The sequence below is a fragment of the Neopsephotus bourkii genome, unplaced genomic scaffold, assembly GCF_033783945.1.
Source record: "Neopsephotus bourkii isolate Nb327-2 ecotype Australia unplaced genomic scaffold, CSIRO-AGI_Nbou_v1 NB_1655, whole genome shotgun sequence".
In the NCBI taxonomy this organism is placed as follows: Eukaryota; Metazoa; Chordata; class Aves; order Psittaciformes; family Psittacidae; genus Neopsephotus; species Neopsephotus bourkii.
The window spans coordinates 6,309,075-6,333,939 of NW_026902129.1; the positions used below are offsets into that span (position 1 = coordinate 6,309,075).

Here is a 24,865-nt window from a genome sequence, read left to right on the forward strand (position 1 = left end):
GGGGGCTACAAGGATGCTGGAGAGGGACTCCTCATCAGGGACTGTAGTGATAGGACAAGAGGTGATGGGTTCAAACTGAAGCAGGGGAAGTTCAGGTTAGATCTAAGGAAGAAGTTCTTCCCTGTGAGGGTGCTGAGGCACTGGCACAGGGTGCCCAGAGAAGCTGTGGCTGCCCCATCCCTGGCAGTCTTCAAGGCCCAGCTGGACAGAGCCTTGAGCGACATGGTCTAGTGTGAGGCATCCCTGCCCATGGCAGGGGGTTGGAACTGGATGATATTAAGGTCTTTTCCAATCCAAGCCATTCTGTGGTTCTGTATTGTCCGTGCTAATGTCTTGATAGAGCAGTGCGGTTTGTATGAATCAGTTTGGAACACTACCCAAATTCCCAACCATGGAATCATGGCTTCAGTTTTTAGAACACTCGGACTATTTTTTTAATCATACAGCATACAGATTCTAACAATAAACTTGATTATTTATTTTTTTTTTAGGTTCATTAACTGGAAGTGAGCAGGGTTTGGTCCTTTGATACTGGATCTTTATAATTTCTTTGTCTTGGTCATTGACAATTACATTCAGTTATTAATTTAAAATCATTAAACAGAGGTATATCCTCTTGCTTTCCCAGTGAGTGTCTCAAGTGCAGATGTGACGGGAAATATTTATGTTAAATCTCCCATCAGTTTCTTGTTTGCTCAGTGACTGGTTTCTCCTTGCAAAAGTAGTTTTCAAAGTTGACCAAAAAATGGCTTGCTTTCTCTCTCTCCTGCTTAAATTGCTCCTTTGCAACTTTGGCAGTATTAAAGCTCTCAAGTGCCAACACTGTCAGAAGGTACCATAGCTTAAATGACCCTGCCGAGTGAAAATCTTATTATCTGCAGAGACAGCTCTTGCAAGTTGTAAAGCACAATAGGAGGAAAGTGAATGGGCTCCATGTAATAGAACGTAGTTTCCTCAAGGCAAACACTTTCATCTTTTCAGGACATTTGACCAGCAGTGACATTGTTCACCAGCTGCTTCAAATATCTGCATTGAGAGGGGAGTTAAAATGAAAGGGATACAAGAGGGCATTTGTTCAGGTCTAGCAGGCATCCTTCTGGTGGAAAGGGAAACCAGCCGAGATCAGTCCTGATGCTGTCATATTTTCACTTAGCAGTACACAGCCAGCCAGAGCAACAGCATAAGCAATTCTTGCTCTCTTTACCTCTGTCTGCTTTCATTCAGCTGGAAAAGGACCAGGTGTTTTGGCAGTGAGAGAAAACCAAGACTTCACAGTTTAGGCATTCCATTTATGTTGCAGGTGGCTTGTTGACTTCTGTGTACTTCTTGATGTTTTGGGGTTAGTGGCATAAAATAAATATGAGGTCCTGTGCTTTATATGAAAATGTGTACCTGACACTGCTTGGGTCACCAAAATTTACTTGAATTTGCTATATAAGACCTTAAGTGATGCATTTCAGCATGATTTCTTAACAATGAGTTCATTACAGTATCGTATTTGCACAAATGCTTGAACTTAACCTGTGTTTATCTTCTCATCTGTGATACGCCTGTGACTGTATCTAACTGGCATACACTGACTTGGGAACCTGGATGTATCCATGGCTGTCTCCCAGGCATCAAGAAAGTCCCTTGAAGCTAAATTCCTGTAGAGGTTTTAAGGATGGGTGTTGCATATTCTAGGTTCTATGCACCCAACCTTCCAGGAGCAAAATTCAAGCCCTTTTTGGAAGTAGCTCGTGTTATAGCACAGGAGAGCACCATTGCAGTAGCAAAGAAATACAGCAGCATATATAATGAGCAGCATATATAATCAGCCCTGGGTATAATACTTCATCCCCAGCAGCACAGTTCCTAGGCTTAACAAGACTGAGCTGGAACCACTGGAGACCAGCACTGGGACTTGGAAGACCCATGTTTTGTCACCAGGCAGCAGAATGAGCCCTCCACCCCAGCATTGTTTAATGGCAAAGCTCTGCCAGAGCACTTTGAGTTTATACAGAAAACACTTTGACAACTAAACAAAACTGACAAGTTCCTGAAGTGAAAAGCTGGAAGCGTGTTCCAGCTGCCAGAACATGCAGGAGCTCAGTGTGTATCTATCAGTCTCCAGTAAGTCAGGTCCCATAAGAGGCATGTTGTGGAGTATATTTTTATGGATATAACCAAATCATGCCACAGGAGCATGAGTCAGCAGTTTACTGTGTGCCACATGGCACACAGTGGGCTGCAAAAGGAGCATGGGAAGGAGGCTGTACCACTCAGAGTAGGCAACCTTCTTCCTAACTTGTTACAGGAGCAACCTGAAAACACAGCATCCCTTGTAGAACTAAGGCCATGGCCTCTGTTTGTGTCTCTATAGTCTTAAGTGGTGACTGCTAGGTAAGAAATGCTTCCTGTCTCCAGCAGCCAGGTGCCAGGCTGGGGCTGCTACATGCTGCTTCTCAGCCATGCACAGAACTCAAATGAAGAAAAACTGCATTTAAGATCAGTCACCTAGCAACTGTGGTCCCACCAAAGGCTTCAAACTTGTGTTGTATATCCCCACAGGTCTTTATTTTTATGTATTTAATTATTGCAGCTTAAAAAGAAGGCGTTAAGATGTTCAGATGGATTCTTGAGGGAGAACAAGTACTGGAAATGAACCACGTGTTGCATACAGCAAATGCAAGCAGGTTTTGGACAACAGATTACTGCACTGTGCTCTAATTACATAGCATGGCATTGTACTAACTAATAGGAAAATGGAGAAAGCCATGGATTTTTGGTTGGTGTAGGACACCTTCAGGGCATGATCACCTGGACTCTGTCAAGCAAGTAAATAACTTGCACAAATAAATAAGAATACTGGCTATAATTTCTATGGAAATTGTTTAAAATGACTTTGGCAACATATGCCAAGTGTTTTGTGATAGATAGCAGCTATTCCTAAGGCTTAGGAACAATTGAAATGTCCCCAAACCTTCAAATCATAACAACCCACTTCAAAGGCAGAGAAGAAATAAGGGCTTATTTGCTCTATGATGACTTACAATACACCATAAAAGAATGCAACAGCTAATCAGGAGAGAAATGTAAATAACATTTGCCTCTTTCTTTTCAGCACAGAGCAATCTGTGGGATGCGAGATGTAAACCAGTTAGCAAGAATATTTTGCCTGGGTAGCTCACTGTGTCAGCTTTCCACAGATGGAAGTGACTGAGACCATATTACCTTTAAGGTAATATGTTCTGCTGTGAAACCTGTTACATGCTCTGGAGTACAGTGCCATAATATAACAGCAACAGAACACTGAGATATCATATCGCTTAGATCTTCTCTGAGAGGCTTTCAGAGCCTCTCATGTAGTGCAAAACTGGAGATAAGCCAGTTCTTTTCTGTGCCTAAACTTTACTGATTAGCGTGGATGGCTGGGAAGTTATTTTTGTTTCACATATAGTATTTTTTGGATGCCCCAGGACTTCTGTGGGCTTTAGAGAGGAGTTGTTGCCTTATGGAAAAGTAACCTCCAATTACCTGTCTGTAAGATCTGGTTTGATATATGGAAAGGCTGCTGATACTAACCTCAGCTGGGCTTAATACGAATACAGAACCAAGAGAAAGAAAGAATATTGTTCATGTGCTGTCAAAACCAACTCAAATGTGTATCGGTATGCACACATGATGTGCAAAACCAGGCTTCAGGTGGAGATGAGGGCATTTTCTTATTGCTGTTTTTGGGTTTCTGAAGTACACCAGCCCAGTTCTATACTTGGCAAGTTTCAAACGTTAATGTTGTGCCAACCATTTCTAGTAGAATAGTGCTGTGTGTTTAAGACTTTTTCTTTACCCGCCTCCCAAAATTACAGCTTTTATGAAGTCATTCATTACTTGGAATGGTTTGAGGCAGTTGAGAAGTTATCCTTGAAGGTACTTCAGCCTGTATGCTGCTTGCAGGGTTTTCCATCCAGTCCTTTATTTCTCAGTTCTACAGTTACATATATCGGTGCTCTGTTGTGTTTTACCTGTAAGGCCCCTGTCTGATATCTGTCCTGTTCCCTAAAAATCAGCTGCTTTTTTTCTTTTAAGAATGAAAACTCTTGTGCATAAAAGTGCAGCTTTCCCTTTTCCTGATTAATGAAAAATCCAGAAGCCTTGGTACATCCAAATAAAGATTTAATGTGCTGCTAATGTGAAAGGTAAAACTGATGGAATGGTGTATTCCTTTCAGAAACTCGCTAAGACAGGCACAACAGCTCCAGAAACTCAAACATGGGAGCCTGAAATTAATGCCATTGATTCTTGTCACACCTGAGAGAATAGTGATGGGTAGGCAAAACTGGTATCTTGTATAATCACAGCTATCTTTATCAGAACGTTTTTAAGCTGCAGAACTACAAAAAGTTTAGGATTCAAAATGTAGGATTCTGTCAGCTCTAGTTCTGATTTTTCCATCCTAATTCTCTCTGCTACTTAATCTCAGAGGTAAGTGCTTCTTGCCACCAGATAAACAGCCAGCAGTGTATGGTGTGGGAGGGAAGTGTGCTAACTGTTCTCTCAGTGCATGTTTCCCAGATAAAGGGACATGTGGTTTGGAGACAGATGCAACAAATGAACTTGTTAACACTGGGGAGCTCACTGGCTGTTGATGACTCTGCTTTTGTTGAGACCTGTTTCAGAAAGGTTTGTGGTACTTATTTTACACAGTAGTTATAAATTGTGTCTTGTACTTTGGTCAAACAGGCATGCAAATAAAGGGAGAGACACAGAGTGGGTGTCTGTGACACTTTAGCAAACCTGGCTGTGGTTAATGCACATAGCATCCTAGGTTATCCTGAAAGTCTCTCTTCACTTGTATGGTTATAGACACCCCAGCACTACAGTCTTTTTCTCAACTAGTGCCATCTAGTCTCATTCAGTACATTATCCTGAAATACCTAGTCACTAATCCTCTCATAGAGTATACTGTAGATTCAGGAGGACTGGGAATGAAGGCAGGAACCACCGCAGAGAATGCCACAGTGAGCAAAATCTTCTTAGTAGGTTGCATAAAACTAACAAAACCCAAGAGTGGGACATTTATGCAAACTGGGAATGTGTTTGGCTGCCATCTGTGGTAGGAAACAGTCAGGAACTAAAGAGAAGTTCGCTGCTCCTGTGTTACACCACTTTAGCAAAGGGAGGAAGGAGACACAGTAATTAAGTGTTCTCAAAAGGCTGCAAAGTGAGTGAAGGGAATCACTCAACTTCAGCCCATGCCAGGATCAAGAGGCAAGTGTGTGTTCTCTTGTATGCAGTCTTGTGCTGTAAGGAAGCCTCTGCTCTAACAATTACATTTTCTGTAACAGGGAAAGGAGGAACTAGTTTTGTTTAAACCTGTAAAAGGTCTTGTTTATGATACCAACACTTTTCATACACAGCACACTCTTAAAGAGTTTTAACGGTGGAAGCACTGACTCATTTTTGTAAGCTGTTCATGGCTCTTTCCTCGGAGGTATGCCTCACAATTAGACATTCATATTTTACAATAATGCATTTCATTGCCGTATCTCAAAGCATTTTGACAGGATGAGTAAATGTTACATTGTCTGTGCAGCAGGAACAGCAGTAGTGGCCCAGAAATTACTTGCAGTAAAATTCAACTATCAGAGAACACTGGGAGCAGAATTCAGCCCACCATACCTCTTGTCATACTAGTTATCTGAGTGACATGCAAGAACTGTACTGGTCTCTTTTCCTCAAATTGCTACCTTCGTTAGGAAACGATGGCCGTTTTTCCTACGTATTCCACTCTACTGCATGAGATAGCACGAGAACTCATGCTGCTGAGAATAAATCCATTCTCGATATTGGCTACTATAAATTAGAACCCTGGGAGTGTTAACTGTTGAAATCCCTTCTCAATCCCATTCACACCACAGGCCCAGCTTTTAGAAAGCACAGTGAAGTTCTCGGGAGTCTCCTGAAGTTTTGTTCTGTGGCAATTTCTGTTTCTCATTTAGTCTACTTCAGCATCCATCCACATGAATGCCACCTTGTAAAAAAAGCCTTTGAGTAATGCAGAGGTGATTCACACCTTTGTGAAACAGCCCCATTTTTCTATAAGCTTATTTTGTGAGACAGAAAATTACTCCACAGTGAAACCCAGCCTCAGGTTTGAGCCATCTACTGTGTATCTGTTTACCTGGTAGCAGAATTAGTCTGCTGAGTAAGCAGAGTCCTGTTAAAAGGCAGATAAGAAGAATTTTTCACCATTTGTTTGAGAGAGAGAGAGAGCAAGTGCATGTGTGAATGCATCTTGCTTTGAAGGAAAAAGAAGTGGAGAATAAATCCCATCTGGAACAGAGAGAGGAGTTTCAAGAGACTCTTCAAAGAGTCTTTTAACTAATCCCAAGGGACACTCAAAAAGTGGGAGGTGATTCTAGGGGGAAAAATGAAAGGGAGATGTTGAATTGAACTTCTCAAGCCCTGTGTATGCATGAGCATGTTACATGCTGTTACCTCCAGAATTACTTGCTTGCTCCTAGATGGGAATTGCTCTATTGTACAGTTTGTGTTCCCTGCAGAAAGTAACTTGAGACCCAAGAAAGGCAACGGGTAAAAAAGCCAGGAGTGACAGGAATTTGGTTGAAATTGCTGGAGCTGCCAGTCCTTCACCGACCAGGAAGCCCACAAGAGCTAGCTGTGTTGGAAGCCTGTCTTTGGTAATACCCTCCAGAGCAGAAGGAACCATGCCAGGGTTCATCCACTGACTGACAGTCTACCCCACTGATGACTAGAGCAGCTTAGAGCTCAGGATGTAGGTACTGATGTGCAGTGGAGATGTAGAATGCACAATACAAGGTTCAGTGACAACAATCAATTTTAAAGTAATTTAAAAAAGAAAAGCTTTCATGACCCTGATCCTCTTTTCTATTTTTATCCTGACTGACCCGTAATCTCATTGTGGAATGAGAGAATAGCATTGTTTGAAAGAGGCTGCAGCATAAAAATGTCTTTGAGTCATTTTGTGTTGCATTGAGTAAATCGTTTCTTTGGCAGTTCTGGAAATAGAAGGTGATGGTGAAATCTGAAGAGTGCTGTTTATGCTATTGAGCAGTAGTATAGTAAATAATGTAGGAATGATTTAAAACTCAATTCATTGGTATTTCAGTAGTTCTGGATGCCTCCGTATCTCTTGAAAGATGCTCAGCTTTAACAGCAAGTCTCTCAATCATTCCTGGAGTTACAGCATATCATGTGTGAGTTATATGTGTATGTATGTTTGTATATAGAGATGAACATATTTACATATTAAAATGAAAGGGACCAGGAAATGGCATGCATTTGAGAAACCTAGAGAGACAGATGTATGTAGCTTGCAATTGAGGAAGAGATAGTAATTAAGCCGAAAATGGGTTGTGGAGGGAAGGAACTCTTACCTCAGGAGACAAAATGCCCTACTTTCTTTTCTCACACTTTGAAATCTATGAATCTTTTACTTGCTTTATCACTTTTTCTGGTTCCCTGCAGGCCAGGGCTGACAGCTAAGCCTCTGTTTTATCTTAAACTGTTCAAAGCATGTCAGAAAATGACTTTCCCTGCTGAGCCTGAAAGTGGCTGCATGATTGCAGGAACCCACCTACCGGTTGCCCCCAGTCCAGGTGATCACCATTGCTTCAAACCTTAATGATAGACCCAGAGCAGCTAGCACATTGCCACAATATTAGGTCTTCTATCGCTTGCAGTTGAGGACCAGAAACTGAACTGAGCCCTTTATTTATTCTCTCTAGAAGTAATTATTTATGTCTTGGGCCACTTTGATACCAGCACATAAAGATGGTTTTATTTTTCCACCCCCTATTACTAACAGCTGTTTTGTTACGCTCTCTCTGTCTTGACTGTTTATTCTTTGGACTCTCTCCACTGCCTTTGAATATGGCTTTTACAAATCCTTTCTATTTTTATTCCATTGCACTTCTAAGAATTAGCTTTAAAATACACCGTTGCCGTTACACTTCAGCATGATAAAATGCAGGGATAAGGTCAATGTGGTTGCATTTGTGCTTCTAAAATGAGTATTCTACTGGAATTTCTACAGTAATTTCATTTTAGTGGTCTAACTTGTGCTGAAAATTGATATACCCCTAACAGTTCTCTGTGATGAAGCAAAATAAAGCAGGATAGGAATTGCAGATTGCTTATGCTCAGCCTGTATTATGAAATAATACGCTCGTGTACTGCTTTTCACCTTAAAAGTTTTACCGTCTGTATTACCATCTGTGAGAAATGACACATAAGTAACTGGTGCATGAGATTCCTAGGTTGAAATTCATCTGACTGATGACACCTGAACCTGCTTTTTGCAGTTCTCAGGAGGAAGCTGTAACACCGTTCTTCACGAGTGTTTGCTCTTGTGAAATAACTGTTTCTTTTGGGGTGTTGGAGGAGGAGGAGGAAAACACTAATGCTAGACAGAGCTGCCTTTATTGTGATAGAGTATCTTTTGATTTTGTGCTGGTGAGAATGTTTGTTCTTTATCACCGTTCCTGGAAATGCTCAAACACTGTGTAGATGAGGCCCTTAGGGACATGGGTTAGTGGTGGACTTGGCAGTGCTGGGGGAATGGTTGGACTTGATGATCTTAAAGGTGTTTTCCAGCCTGGTTGATTCTCTGGTACTCTTAGATCATAACAACCAGGTATGAAGGTAAAAATTAGAGGACTTTCGAATCCATGAAGGTCTGGAGAATGCACCCAGAATGAATCTTTCAGTTCTCCCTTCTGCACTGAGATCACAGGCGGTAAGATGTATACTGCCATTAGTTAAACACCCCAGAAAATCCCTTCTTATTTTGGTAAAAGTCCCTCCAAAGTCAGCACGGAGTTTCTAGATGCCATTTTAGATCTTTGCTTACCACATTGGCTGAATTCAAGCCTTCAAGCCTAGCCCTGTTAGACAGTAAGCATTCCCTACATGGACTAGCACAGCTGGTTTCACTGGGAACAGGGGCAGTGATCTCCTCTTCAGCTTACACTAACAGAACATGCAACAGTAGATATGTACTGGCTTGAAATGTAAACCTTGTATTAAGAAATAAACGTCAATTATATGTTTTTTATGAACTATTTTAGGTGCATAGGAATTTGATATGATTTGTGTTACTTGCTGTAATGTCTTTCTTTGCTCTTACTATACCCAGTTTTTGCCAATTCATGTGCAAGATGCAAATGTTCCATCCCTGTCGCTGTTCAAGGCCAGGTTGGACAGAGCCTTGGGTAATGTGGTTTAGTGTGAGGTGCCTCTGCCCATGACGGGGGGGTGGATCTGGATGATCTTAAGGTCCTTTCCAGCCCTAACTATTCTATGATTCTATGTCTGAAACTATGGGATATATGAGCTATGGTCGTAACTAGAGTAAATATAGACAAAGAGACTGCAGAGATACTAGGTAAACAGACCTTATTGCCTCCTTTCTAAGCAAATACTGCGTTGCATTGCAGAATTTCCCATCTGAGAACATGTTTTGAACATCAGATGCAGTGAGAAATTTAGCCAGGATTGTCTTAGATAGGGAGGGAGGCTGTGTGCAAACCACAGTTATTTAGGTTATTTAGGTTAGTTAACTAACTTTACCCCCTATTGTAAAAACATTAAAAAATGACCAGAAGAGTCATTGGGCCATCTGTGTGTCCTTTATCTAAGCACTATTCATAGAAGTAATTCACTGTACCTGCTGATAGCATTGCAGTGGCACTTGGTTTGTACCAAAGGCCATCATTTGAAAGCACTTGGCACCTTCTAAGAGGTCTGCTGCAGGGTAACATTAGCAATGTTTTAGATGATTTGTCCTAAAATACAGTATTGTTGGTAATGGTATAGCTATGGGAAGAGAAGCAGATTTCCAAGGTGCAAATTGCACAAGATGAAGGTTTGGGTACCCAGGCACACATTTTGCTTTAGTCACAGATTTTGTCCATGTCTGCTTTATAGGAGAATTCATTCCAGTCTTCTAGGCACCCCACAGTTGAACAACTGCTGAATATACTGCTTTCATTAGATGCACAGATCTGCCAATGGGCTGGTGAAAGAACCAATGCTGAATGAAAGTGCTAAGCTACACATCATTGTAAGAGAAATTAACTTCAGCAGGTGCAGTGTGTGTATTATGTGGTACTGCTTGCCTGAACTTGCTGCTGTGATTGTTTCACTGCAGTTGGGTTGTGGGAAGGGGTATCAGTGGCATGGCTGGTGAGGCAGAACTTTGAAAGACAGTGCTTATTTTCTTCTCTTTTTTTAATGTTGCTGAGTAGAAATGTAAAACAATTGTGTTTTAAACTGTGCGTTTCTTTTTCTTTCTTTCTTACAGCTTGTGGCCAATGCAATCCTTTTTGTCAGTGTAAATTTGTATGGGGTCTTTGTGAGGATTTTGACAGAAAGGGCTCAGAGGAAGGCATTCCTTCAGGCCAGGAACTGCATTGAGGACAGGCTGAGGCTGGAGGATGAAAATGAAAAACAGGTCAGTTTTTAAGTCTCATTTCTTTTTCTCTGTTTCTTTTGAGATGACTGGAGTTACGTGAATCACAGGTCAGGACATTGCTGCCAAGTGCATGGCAGGGTGTGTGTGTGTGTTTCTGTTGTGAAGGAAGGGTGCTGCCTCCCCCCCTTGACATGCTTCAACTCCTCCTCCACAGTGCACATGCTCCTCACTCTTCATCTGCAGCACACACAGAAGGTGCAGGCTGACCCACACCTACTGTCAGCCCTGCTACCAGAGGGGATGTATTTAATGACTGGAGCAAAACTAAGGTGCCATTGCAGTCTAAGACCCTGGGGGGTTCTGCATGGATGTTTTGGGGTGGGTGTTAGATGTGTTGTAAATACTTCTTTTCTGTCTGTGTGCTGTAACCTGCTTGCATTCATGACAGTTACAAATGAAGTCGTCAACATTCTGGGGACAAGGGGCTGCACTGATATGCATGAGTAACTGCCACCTTAGTAGTTTGGTTTATTTCACACAATTTTATCACTCAATCTTGCAAACAGATTTGGAAGCAATGAGGGGAAAAGGGCTCCATTGTGGAGCTTGCTCCTGTTACTAACTGGTCTGAATCTTAAAGCTACTAGCATCCGTTGAGCTATAAGGTTTGGGCTAGATTTTTCTTTCTACTTGGATGATAATAGAGGGCCATGCTAGAGCACATAGATGTAACTCCTTTGACCTATGTGGAATGGTGGTAACTTATGCCAATAAAGGATTTAAGTGGTATTCAAGCCTTGCTATACAAGATGTCAGGGTCCTCAACAGTTGCGGACCTCACATGCTTTTACTTCCCTTCATTTGCAATTTCTCTAGCAAGTCTTTTCATGTGTGTGAAATAACACAGGTCCTTGAGTATTTTCTATTATGAATTGAGTGAATGGATTTTTATGACCTAGACATACTCTGTAATAAGTAGATGTCTTTGAACAACTGCGTATCCTTGCTGGCTGTGTGAAAATGGTATTAAGATCAAAGCCTTTAGATTTGGTTCTGGTGTGTTGTGATCCAAAGCTGCAGATTTTCAAAGGCATAAATGTTCAATAAGTAAATTTGCATGTTGTGCCTTTGAAAAGTTTTGGGATCCAACATGAAAATAGTGTTTATTTCGGGGTTTCTCTGATTAGCACATTAGTAATCTGTCTTATTTTATGTTTTATCCATGCATATAGAAACACAAGCAAGCAAAAACATTACACATGAGTACCATTACTGTTGATAGTATGCATAAAGAATCCTGCAAATGTTTTTCCAGTGCAGTATACACATCAGTGAACAGAGTATACTTTTCTCCTACACTTGTGAAATGAGCACAGCGTAAATCTCAATACAGTGGTGAATGCTGATTAGCTGCCAAAAATACCCCTGGAATACTTTCAGTGGCTGCTCTCTCACTATATTAGAATTCCTCTAAAACCAGGGTGAGAATTAAGACCTGATTAGAGGCTACAGAATCATTCTGCAGTTGCTGTGGGATAATGTAGCCCAAGTTTGCAGCTGGCAATCCTCAGGAGTGAGAGGAAAAGAGACGGTGCTGACCTAGTTCAATTTTTGTGATCGTTCCTGTATTTTTGTTCTCTGAAGTGTCAACATTACATGTTAAAAAGGGCTGATTTTGTTCACCAGACTTTCTCGTCTCCTTCAAATGCTCTGACCTAAATACTGTGGCCCTTTTACATTACGAATTGTAATCCAGAATGCTAAAACCTTTCCCTGGTACTTCTGTGCAAGCCTCTAAAGGGAAAGGAGAGAACATGCTCTTGGCTTTTGAATATACACAGCCTTCTAGAGTTAAAGTGTTGACTGTGTGAGACAGATCCCACAGCTGAAACTGTGAGATTTCTTCCTCTGTGTCCTACTTACAGTAATTCTGCTCATCTGGGATGCATTTGTAGTAATAGTCCCACGTGATGATTTTGATGAATCTATTTTTATGAGCAAGAGCAAATATCTCCTGTTGTAGCATTTTCAGAGGCATCATGTAGGAGTTTGCAAGTAGGCTTGGGAAGTGTTGCTGGGGAGAAGGGGAGCAGACAGACTCTGTTTATTTTAGAACTCAGTTTAGTGTTCACCCTGTTCTCTCTTCTCTTTGGTCACAACAAATAACTGGCCTTGATGGTGGCATCATCCATTTGTTATGTTGCTGAATGCTGGATTGCAATTTCAGAGTAACATAAGAAGTGAAGGCCAAGAACCAAATAAGTTGTAGACCATGAGAGAATAATTAGAATCATTCACTTGGGATAAGCGTTTTCTCTCCTTGTCTATAAATTTCAGCAGTGAGACCTTCCTCTGCAGAGCAGGCAGTTAAGAATAAATGATAGGAAGGGGCTTGGAGCAACCTGTTCTAGTGGAAGATGTCCCTGCCTGTGGCAGGGTTTGGAACTGGATGAGCTTTAAGGTCGCTTCCTGCCCAAACCAGCCTAGAATTCTGTGATTCTATGGAATGTTTTGAGGTGCGTCCTGTTCCCTGGACCTGCACATGTTTTCTGCTCAGAGCACCTGAGCACTTCCCCTTTACTCCCACTGCACCATCTCTCTATGTGCACTTCCAGATTGGTCCTTTGCCCAAACAGCAAGCAAAGCATTGTCAGTCACCCTGCTCCCTGGAGGACCCCCAGCCTTATAGACTGACAGCCCTACCGATCCTGGCAGCAACCTCCAGGCAGTGCTTCACCCCTTCCCAAGAGAACAAGAAAGGAGCAAGCAGGGATGGGGAACAGGAGGTGTGTTGAGTGTAGAGGAAGAAGTATTCTGCACCTGAAGGGGGCTTCTTGCTGTCTAATTCAGAGGGGAAACCAGTGAGGAAGCTGAGGCTCACTGTGTATTAATTCCCAATGTGGCAGCTCCCGAAGCTGCGCTCTGCTCCAGGGAAGTGGTAGCACTGTAACTCTGGGGCCAGCTGGATTTGAAGTGCAACTGGTCCACTGTGTTTAAAGGCCTGTAGACTCCCACTTTCCTGCTCTTTCAGCATTACGTGTTTTTGTTGTGCCCATAGTTTTGTGATGGTGGATTTCACTCTGCGAAACAGAGCTTCCTTTTAGTTTTTAATAGACTTCTTGTCTGATGACTCAACTGGGTGCTCTCCAGCTCTTTCTTGTTTTGTGGTAACTTATGAGTAATTATTGTACAGTAACTTTTTCAATGTCCCACACACACAACGCTATAGACTTTTCTCATAACCCTGCTCCTCATTCTTTCCAAGCTGAAGAATCGTAGCCTGTTTACTCTCCTGATTGATATATGGAAGAGATTTCTACCCTACTCTTCCCAACTTCATAACAAATCTTACTCACTTCCCTCCCTCCCTCCCCTGACAATAGGAATATATTTATGCATGTTCATGCATTGGATTTGGAGATAAAGTGTGTAATTCCTATCAGTGAAATGCACTTCCTGCAGCACAGGATGGTGTGAATAGTGCCAGTAGTCTGACTTCATGCAAACCTTCTGCCCACAAAATCAGCTTAGATTTAACCTATTGAATCTAATAATCACTGTTTTTTAGTTGCAGAAGCACATGCAACTATGTTTGCAAAATGAAGGCAGTCTTTCTAGCAACTTGGTCAGGTATTTCTTTCCCTCCTAAATGTTACCCTGGTGCTTGCTCATAATCAGAACATGATGATGGGAAAACAACTGGAGAACGACAACTGGAGAATAGCAATGTCTTCAGAGTGGGGACTGGCTATCTTTAAAAACGATTGTGAATTCACATTTACTTATCAACCATTGGGGCTGGAGAGATGTATTTAGTGGTGGCACCGTTCCTTCACGAAGTAGTTGTGTACTCCACTACAGTGCATGAAATTTAAGTTTATTACAGGCTTTAACATAAGAAGCTAAAGGAAGCACTAAAAACCAGAGGGAGTTAGGAGGCACTGGGCTGAGACAGACAGTTCTGTGGCTAGCTTCAGGGTCTGAAGTGTGGCAGTCCAGCTAGTCTCAGTTGATGGTGTTCCCTTTCATCAAATCATAGAATAGTTAGGGTTGGAAAGGACCTTAAGATCATCAAGTTCCAACCCCCCTTTGCAAGTACAACACTGTGCTACTGCAGTAATGCTGTTTCTGGGAGACAGATAGCATCTTGGTGTTGCTCTGTGCATGTTCACCAGGTCATTTGAAGCTTGCTAAATTCCCTTTATGCAATGTTGAATTGTGCATGCAATTCATTGAATCGTGGAATGGTTTGGGTTGGAAGGGACCTTTAAGGCTCATCTAGTCCAAACCCCCCTGCAATGAGCAGGGACATCTTCAACTAGATCGGGTTGCCCAATTGTCTGCTTTTGTATGTGTATGCATTTGAAGTGTCTGCTGCATTTTAGGGCAATATCCTTAACATTGCATATAGTAACTGGGGCAACACGGAGTCAGAGATCGGATTAATAACTATTCATGGAAAATGAAACGGTGCCAGCAAAAGATACCATGAGTCTCAGTGCAGAATACATTGAACCTCTGCTTTGGGGCATTTTGGGTTCAAATTCCCTGCTGGGTTCAGATCCCCTTTCAAAACACTTTAGGTATCACCCATTTTGGATATGTGTGCTACCTCCTGTACCTTTAGATAAAAGGATAACCCGCAGCAACCCTTCAGTGCTTTTGTCCATTATGTTTAATTTCAAGCATTTATGGAAAAAAAAGTGGGGGGGAAGGGGGAAATCAACATAATATTTGAGCAAACTGTGTTGAACTTTCATTTTGGTAACAGATAACAGGTTGTTGTGGGGTTTCCTTTCAATTCAGCAGCCAGACTGAGGCATCAGTTGTTCACACAGCCTCAGGCAGGAGTAATTTCTAGGGTGCCTGACGTGCTTATCAATGCGTAATCAGCTTTCCTCATGTTTCCCCTACTTTTTATTCTCAGAATCTTGACTCTTTTTTCATTGCAATGCAGGAGAATATGTGAAATTTATCATTAAAACAAAGACCCTGTCTCCGTAATCATTCATACTGGCTTTGTGCATTAGCAAATCACTCTGCAGCAAAGATTTCATCCGCATCATGTGTAGGAACAAAAACGTGCTCTTGTCAAGTTATCTAGTGTGCAACAGGGAGGTGATCTGGACTTCACACACATTGCAGCCTGAGAGATGCTATCAGATCCTCTGCAAAAGCTAGCCAGTACAGCCTTTGAAAAACACAGGTGGAGTAACTCATTTTAGCTGTGAGCCTGTACTACATCACCACTGTGCTCGGTGTTACAAGGAGGCTTTAAGATGGATTTATTGTGTCATCAAACCACAGCGTTACACAGGAAAGTCCACCTTCAGAAATCTATTTGTTCTTTTCTAGGATCAGGGAAAAGAGAAAATAAGGAGTGTTACAGTTTCAGGCTCTTAGTTGGAACTGCTGGGGCTTTGTGCTCCTAGCCAAATAGCAGCAGCAGCAGAGATGGGAACTTCTCCTGTTCTAGGCTTCTTTTGTCACCTTTGGCTGCTAAGATCCTTGCACAGGGCTGAGCTGAACTATTGGCTACCTTTATCCTGCTGCATGGCACCCCTGGGCTCAGGTAAAAGGAGTTGCAGAGGCACATTTCTCTCTCCCACGCAGCAATTATGCCCAGAAGCTTTCTACTGTCTAGCATCTGTTAGTCCCCAGTCCTGCAACAGTCATGCATCTGTCTGTTCTTCATACAGCAAACAATAAATCTAAAGGCTGCTCAGGTTAAATGCAAGTGGAAGGCTTCAGCTTCAACCTGAAGCCATTAGGAACTGCTTGGTACCCCTTGCAAGGCAGGGTGCAGCAAACAAATAAATGTTTTCCAGTTTTACAGCTCTATTACACCTCTTTTTATGCAGAATAAACATCTCATGTGAATGTGGTTAGTGCCAGAAGCTGTGTTTGTCACACCATTAGGATTATTCTTACCTATCTTTGGTCAAGTAAACGTGAACCTTTTAGCTTCCAGGCAGTAATCCCTAGTGGTAGTAGACACATATAGGGGTATTTCATCCCTTCTATCCTGGACACCTAAGTTTAGATGAGATGAGATAGGGTTGCAGAGGACACCTAAGTTTAGAGCTACACAGCTGTATGATAACAGAAAGAGGTGTTTGCAACTAGACCTGAAATTCTGAAGTGTAGAAACTCAGTAGTGCACAAGAAAACACATGAGAGTTGGAAACCAGGTACATGTATTTTATTTGCATTGTAATGGTATTATTCTACCCACATTAATTTGAAAAATGTAATGTATGGTATTACAGAAAAATCTCTGAAAGCATTTAAAAAGCTGCATTTATAGCAGCAGGCTAGATCAGTACTGTAACAATGTGGTTTAACTTCACCCCCTGAAAGCTTCCTTTTAGTAAGTGTTGTGGTTTAACCTCAGCAGGGAAATAAGCACCACAGAGGCACTCACTCGCTCCCCCCCACAGTGGAATGGGGGAAAGAAACAAAAGAACAAAAGTGAGAAAATGTGTAGGTTGAGATAAAGAGTTTAACAAGTAAAGCAAAAGTCACGTGTGCAAGCAAAGCAAACCAAGGAATTCATTCTCTGCTTCCCATGGGCAGGCAGTGATTCAGCCACCTCCAGGAAAGGAGGGCTCCATCACATGTAACCGTTACTCGGGGCGATAAAACACCATCACCTCAAATGTCCCCTTCCTTCTTCTTCCCCCTGCTTTGTATGCTGAACATGATGCCATGTGGTATGTTGGACAGTTAGGGTCAGCTGTCCCCCACTGTATCCCTCCCAGCTCCTTGTGCACCCACAGCCCACTCACTGATGTGGTGGTATGACAACCAGAAAAGGCCTCAACTGTGCAAGCTCTGCTCAGCAATAGCAAAGGCATCTCTGCATTATAAGCACTGTCTTCATCACAAATCCAAAACATTGCCCCATACTAGCTACTGTGAAGAAAATTAACTCTTTTCTAGCCAAAACCAGCTGGAGTTTTGTGACACAAGGTGTGAACAATGGCATCTGAAGAGATTTGTAGAGTAGATAGGGCATATGAACTCTTCTCTTTACTATAAATCTATGTAGTCACTCATCCTCAGTCTAGCAGGGGGATGTCTCACACTGCTGCTTGTAGCAATTTGTTTTTTGCTTATAGATGTATGTATGACATATAGGCATGCCACCTACATTAAGCTTTTACATGTTGCAGTGGATGCTGGCTTACATTGAATAAACAGACATGAATAGATAAGTTAAAAATAGTTGTTGTATCATTCTAAAAGCTGTTGATACTTTGGCTGTTAGGAGTTTTGAAATAAATATTAGGAATATGTTCTGCTTTAAACAACTGCCAATTAAATAAGCTGGTGGTGTTTGTGAATTTTCCAGTTTACTTTTCCTGCTTTGTCCCTGTATTTTCCATTAGAGAGAATGAAGGAGGAGGAACAATGAAGAGCACACAAACCTGTCATTAGATATTTAAAATACACCACAATACAGTTTTCAATACATAAGAACATTGTGCATAGCAGTTGCTAAGGCAGATTATCATAGGTAAGAACACTGGCTATAGTGCATCAGATCTTTAAGTTAAATAGTAAGACAGATACTTCAGAAGTGCTTTCTTATGGCTGATTTCTAAATTTAGAGCAATATCCATGACAGCAGTGCTGTGTTGACACTCGTGCAACGTTTTTCTGTATTTTGGTATATTATATATAATATATATATGCACATCTATTACATATATTCACAGTATAAAGTAAAACAACCTCAGAAGTGATTCCTGATGTTCTTCCTTCAGCAGTAGGAATTTATAGGGAGCTCTAAAATGTTGTTGGGAAAGTTTTCTCTTCCATTTATTTTTATTGCTGTCCACAGAATTGTTTTCACTTCTAGAAGTGTCCTAATATAGCAAAAAGCTAGCTAATGCTTTAACACAAGCTTGTCACACTTTTCCTGGACCACTCCTCAAACTCAAGGTGGTTCTACCATAGAGCAGCAGCTCTGCCAAATAGGTTCATCACATTACAGCAGCTGGCCTAGGCACACGTGCAGTTTGTCAAATGATTCCCAAGTTGCTATGGTGCTGCTTAGCACAGATTACCTTCTGCTCAGGAGACTGAGCCAGGCAGTTTGCTTTCATTCTAGTGTGTGACACTATGCGCTTGCTGCTCTTATAGGTAGGTGCTTTGCCAGTTCTGTTCAGTCAGCGTTCTGTGAAGCAAAAGAACTAGACCACATCTCATTACCTGGCAAAAAAAAACCCCAAAATAGTCCAAGGTATTTTTTTATATTTTCAGGTTTGCCTTTCTAGAGTGAATTTTTATCTATTACGTAATTTGAAATCTTTCCCAGGTTTCTGCTCCCCATTACCTCTTCAGTATAAACTCATTTCATTTGGAGTTAAGGTTCCCTTCAGGCACATTTGATTAGGAATTTCCCAGTTTGACAAGGGAATAATGAACTAAATCTGAGTCACACTTGCTATTTTGAGTGAATGCACTCATTCCTTCCTTAGTGTGTTCACGAGTTGGTCCTTGTCTTTCCTTTTCTGAAGGCAATGAAGTTTTCTGCTGGTGGGTTAAGCTCACTTCTCTGCTCCGGGAAGACAAAATGAGGACAAGTAACTAAGGACAAAGGCTTTTGGGTTTTCTGATCAAAAAATCCAAGCATTTTTAATTCTAAATTTTTCAAAGGACTGTATTGTTATCTTAGGCCCTGGAGGTTTTGACATCTATTCCATTTGACTGGTTCACGCTGCGATTTGCTTTTGTATCGCTGTACTGAAGGCATCTGTAGTTTTCCAAAAAGGAAATTGTAACTGCTTACCACTTACTATGTCTTCCTTGGGTTCTAAAATTATTGCTTTTGACTTCAGCTTCCTGCTTTTTTTAAATCCTGAGTCTGTTTACACCCACTACTGAGCCCAGTTCCTATCACTAGCAATCAAAAAGCATATCTTTACTGAGGAGTTCTTGCTTGTTTCACCACAGGCAAAAATCTGCAATAAGAAAGGGCATGTACTGATATTGAGTGGCTACTGCAGCTCTAAGTGTATGCTGTATCAGACAAGAGCAGTGTTGCAAAGCACCACTCCTAGTGTAGCAGTGTATCCTTAATGCTCCTCTGATTCTTCTGCTGTTCTGGACCCTCAGCTGCAGATACGGCTTGGAGCAACCTGGTCTAGTGGAAGGTGACCCTGCCTGTGCCAGGGGCTCGGAACTGGATGAGCTTTAGGGTCCTTTCCAGCCCGAACCATTCTGTGATTCATTGTTCCATTGGTGGAGCAAACCAGACATGGCTGTGGACTGGAAAGAGGTGAACCTGTAACTGTAGAGGAAATTTACAACAGGGCTAAGCCAATGAAGCTCTGTCTGTTCTTCCTTTTACCCTGGAAGGGGTAGCTTGCAATGCCATCCTCCTAGCATCTTCAGAAGAAAAGATAGAGAGATGCCAGGATTGCTGTCCTGGTCCTGTTCATGGGGGAAGCATCGCTCTGTGCAGCTCTTCATCCTCTAGCAAACGTGAGTTCACACATGTCTCAGCTGCACACCTGCCTAGGAATTGCATTAGCACTTCTGTGTTCCCTCTGACTGTGACATTGGCAGATGGTTGGTACTCTTTCTGATGATTCTTAAGGCCCCTTTTTATGAGGATCAGAAAAGCCTGTTCATAAGGGTATTAAATTTTCATAACCTGTGCTCTAAGTGTGTCTTTTTGGTTTTAATACATACACGTATTGTCAGTGAGGGGATCATTTCACTGGAAGATGAAACCTGGCCTTCCTGACTCTGCAGAGTCAGGGCAGAGAAAATGGGCAAAACATTTTCTTTCCACATAGGAAGAGTAGAACAGTATGTTCAGAGGCTGTTCTGTGCCAAAAAATGTTTCATATTCATTGATATACCCTCCAGAACCCACTTATTAAAATCCTACTGAAGCATGATAGATAGAAGCAAGGACATTATTAAACTAGGAGCTAATAATGAAGAACTTCTGAAACTCCCATTTGACTTTTTGTTTGTTCATTTTCCTAGCAGCTATTTTCAAGTATACCTGCTTTCAAGTTAACTGCTCTGCAGAATGGTCTGATCATATCTGTATGGCTGCTGACCCGCATTATAGTGAGGCAAATAAGGATACCTAACGTATAAAGGCACTATTTGGTATTGTGAATTTAGCTTCATCTCATTCAAGCTCGCTTCCAGTAGGAAGATTTCCATTAACTGGAACAAATATCATCTTTTTCCTGTCAAGTTTTCTGTGATGGTTTTGTGGATACATGGAATTTTGCCAGTTCAGTTTCAGGGAGAGTGAATACTAAGGGGGAGGGGGGAAGTAAAAAGATTAATGGTAGTCTGATGCTGCAGTCATTTATTCATTGCCACTTTATATCTGGTGTCAATGCTGTTAGCTTTCCTTTCAGAAGATTAATCCTTAGTGATATATTTCTAGAGCATTCTGATTTAATAGATAAGAGGGCAACCAGGAAAACAGGCTATGCTCCCTGTGCTTCCTTATTTCTCCTCATAGCCTGTCTCTGCTTGTGTTCCTGCTGAACAAGATTTGTGGAGCTAATCTCAAGCAATCTTCCAGTCTATTCTGGAATCACACTTGCCTTTTTAGTTCAGCGTCACATAAATTCTCCATAGTCATTCCATGCTCAGTGGGTATCCTGGGCTTTTTTTACATACAGAGGTTTCCAACTTGTTTCATCTCGTGTTTTTGTGGATGGTACCAAAAAGGCACGATGTACTGCTGAGTTTTCTCATTCTTATCATTCCACTTCTTGTATGCTATCCTGTGAACTTTATACCTTCAAGCAGTTTGGTGGTCTCTATGTCCACTCTCTAGCCTGATGCTTCTGAATTCCATGTTGCCCATTGCTCTGTTTTAATCAAGACTTCACCCACCCGTTTCTTTCACAAGGTCTTACCTTTCCTGTTGTAGCTAACAGTGTTCCATGTGGAACATACCAATGCCTCATTAAACACTATGCTGATGATACGTCCTTCTTTTCTTTTATTTAACCAAAACTAATCAGTTAACCATACCACAGAAAGATGTCAGATTGGTCTGATACCGGTCTACTCATCCTGAATCCATCTTGGCAGTTCATGCATAGTATATTGATCATCTGCCATGCCTCTGTGCATGCCATCCTCATACTACTAAAAATCTGTGCATTAGATGGCAGCTCTATGGATGTTGTTGTATTATGATGATTTTAATGGTGACTTACTGATAAATGTTATTCTTCAAGAATCTCAGAAACGTTCTGAAACATTGCCACCTTGTGGCTTTCAAAGAATCACCGTCTTTAAAGGTGCTTTTTCTTGTACTTGGTTGAAGGGAAGGGCATAGTATAGTTTAATTTAAGTTAATACACTAATGAAATCTGCTGTCTTTGTTTTCCAGCTTACAGGAAATATAAATGAATCCTAGGAATTGTACACAAAGTTATTCTTCCATGTATCTCAGTAAGCTTCTTTTCTCTCTCTGTTATCCTTAAGGGAATTAAAGTGGCTGTGCAGTGTTAACATGGGGATGTTTGTCCTCATAGCCTTTCTCTGCTATTGTTCCTGTTTGAACAAGACTTGTGGAGCTGATCTCAAGTTACCCTACTCGTACTCCTCCCATCCATTCTGGAATCACACTTGCTCTTCTAATTATGCTCTTACGTGAAGTTATCAAGGTATAATTAGGTAGCAGGTGGTAACATTTAGGATGTACTTTGGAGTCCCTGCTGACTCAATAGAAGCTGAATCTCAAAATTATATAGATGAGTTGACTTTGACATAGTTTTGTTAATGTTTTGTATGCGTATCTGATGCTTGTCTTCTTCAGGACAAAAACAACGCTGTTTAAATATGGTGGCACAGGACAAAACCAACGCTGTTTAAATATGGTGGCACTTCCCAAGCATAGCAATAACAAAAGGGGATCTGTGGTAGTCTGTAAAAATTGGTGGGTTAGATTTCATGTTTTTGTGTTGTAAAAACCTTCTAGAATAGATGATCAGAAATGAAGCTCCTTTCTTTTGGGAGCTTCTTTTCCTATCTGTCATCATTGTTGGAGGGTTACTATAACAAACAAAACCATTTGTGTTTTATCAGCTAGGAAACAAAGGTGCCAAACCTGCTTCTGTTATGTTTTATTTCTTTCTTTTTAAAGTGGCTATGAAAAGACAAAAAGTAGTGGCCCATAGGCATGCAGTCTACCTTGAATAACATGGTTCAGTACATAGGAGTGTGTGAAGGGATCAAGATCTGGAATGCCTTCTGGAGTCACTGCTTTCCCCAGCATGAGCTTGGGAACCTCTGAGTCCCATTTTGAGCAAGCTCCAAAGACAGAGCTCTCTGCCAAGCCAGGGTCCAGGCTCCCTGGTGGGTGGTTGTAAGCAGCAGCTCCAGAGGACCCCAACAAAGCTGACTCAAAGAGACTTAGTTGTATCCATTACAGTTCTGTTCTCATAGGATTGAAAGATATGCAAAACACTACGTTTTTCTGCATGGCCTTCAGCCAGTCCGGACTGTAACTCCATTTTCAGGGTGCTTTCCACTAGATGTTCATATGCATCAGCATGAGAGGACAAGAAACCATGAAACTCAACCAACCAGAGAAACATGAGGGCCTGCTATGTTGAGGCAATGCTACAGTTCCTCTGGCTGTTTCTCTTCTGTATCTCAGAAGAAATGCCAACGACTGTTTCCTTTGATAAAATAGTCTACACTGACTATAAATAAGATTTCCATGTTGTTTTCTATTTATCTTATGTGATAATCTACAGGAATACAATTTAGCATGGAGAAGCACAGCAAGTGTATCCAGTTTAGGGGCAGAAAGTCATGAGGGGTCATCCAACTGCACAGCAGGCAATGGGAAAGAAAGGAGAGGATGCTGGCTGGGAACATTTTTGTGCATTTCAGTCTTCTTTTCTGGTGAAGGGAGAGTGGGTTCATAAATGAATTACAACTTGCTGAAGGTATTTTAAATTGTATCGCAGTCATTTCCCATACAGATGTCAAAATAAATCATTTTGTATAATAGGAATAGAATGTGGTATCGGACTGGATAGTATTGTTTGGGGAGATGCGTGAAATTATTATAAATCAAGGTGAAGATTTCAAAGGGACTTTGAGCAAGTCATGAGTGTTTGCAAGAAGCAGTAAAATAAGAAAGACAGTAAGGGAGACAGGCACAAGAGATGTATTGGGAACATGCACTGGGGACTCCCATACAAGCAGAGCCAGGTGGGAGAAAGCTGTCTAGACCAGGGATGGGGATGGGAGAGAGAGTTGTGGTGAGAAGTCTCCAAGTTGGAGAAAGCTGAAGAGACCATTGGGGCAGAATGGAGTGCAGATGAAACCGTTGCTTCAGCAATCTCTGTTGTCTGTGTGCTTCTTCCTGCTTTCCTTCTTAGGATAGTACTGCCACAGGGTGCTGAGTATTGAGCTCCCCTGCTATTTTAGAAGCCACATGTGTGTGTGGTAGGGTGGCAGGTTGGCTTCAGGCTTCCCCAGGAGGCCACAGGCAACTTCCACTCCTGATCCTTGTGCTGTTGCCCCCCCTTGATACACAGAAGGGGCCTCTGGAGGTCATCCAGTCCAACCACCCCTCAAAGCAGGACTGCAGCAATACCAGTTCTGGTCAACTGTGGCTTTCCTCTAGTTAGGTCTTAAATAACTGCAAGACTGATACCAGAACTCCAAGCAAGAGTGAGACTTGCAGTACAGGAGCTTATACACGCAATTTGGATGGAGAACTTTCCAAACAACAAGTAGTAATACAGGTTCTTTTTGGCTATCAACAATGGGAAACATTTTCCGTTTCTCTGTTTTTGCGTGTTTTCCTTCTTTGTCATGTGTCGTATTAGTGTGGGTTGTTGCATTGTGCCAAGGTAACACCAAGCAATTCCTAATTGGCTTACTGTGCACATTTTGACTTGCCTTGGAGTCAAAGAAGTCGTTGTTCCTTCTCTTATTTCTAGCAATGCTTTACTGCTGGGGGGAGAAAGAAGTCTGGATGTTTTTCTAAATCAGTTGTCCTTTTCAAAATTAATTAAGTCTTCGTTAATGGTGCAGAAATCCTCATTAATAAGGATAAGGCAGTTGAGAGAGGCAGACAGTTTGGCATTCCAAATCCCAGGCTAGGCTTGGCAATTTAAAATACAAATTTAATTAAAAATGCTGTGAATGAAGGAGACATAGGTCCTCATCTGCCGTTTTCTTTTCATAACAAGGTTTGTGCAGAGAATGCAAAATCACTGGCAGACAATCACAGTCTCTGAAAATAATCTTTGTTTTCAGCATGTGATTTGACTTTAGACTGTGTTAATGCTGAGCAAAGATTTACAGCAGGAGAAGAGTACAAATTCCTAAAATAGCCTAAATCAGTCATGGAGCCAAGATTTCATGTGCTGGGTAGAAACCAGCTGTAATAAACCTAAACAGCATTGT

The 24,865-nt window shown here is 41.6% G+C and overlaps 1 protein-coding gene across 1 annotated transcript in view; it reads left to right on the forward strand.

The window, feature by feature from the left end:
* ADCY1 (adenylate cyclase 1) overlaps window positions 1-24,865 on the forward strand; it is a 142,673-nt gene that overhangs the window by 33,035 nt on the left and 84,773 nt on the right. Inside the window, exon 2 of the mRNA XM_061375002.1 lies at window positions 10,328-10,477. Coding sequence (XP_061230986.1) covers window positions 10,328-10,477 — 150 coding nt within the window. The remainder of the gene's footprint in view (window positions 1-10,327; window positions 10,478-24,865) is intronic.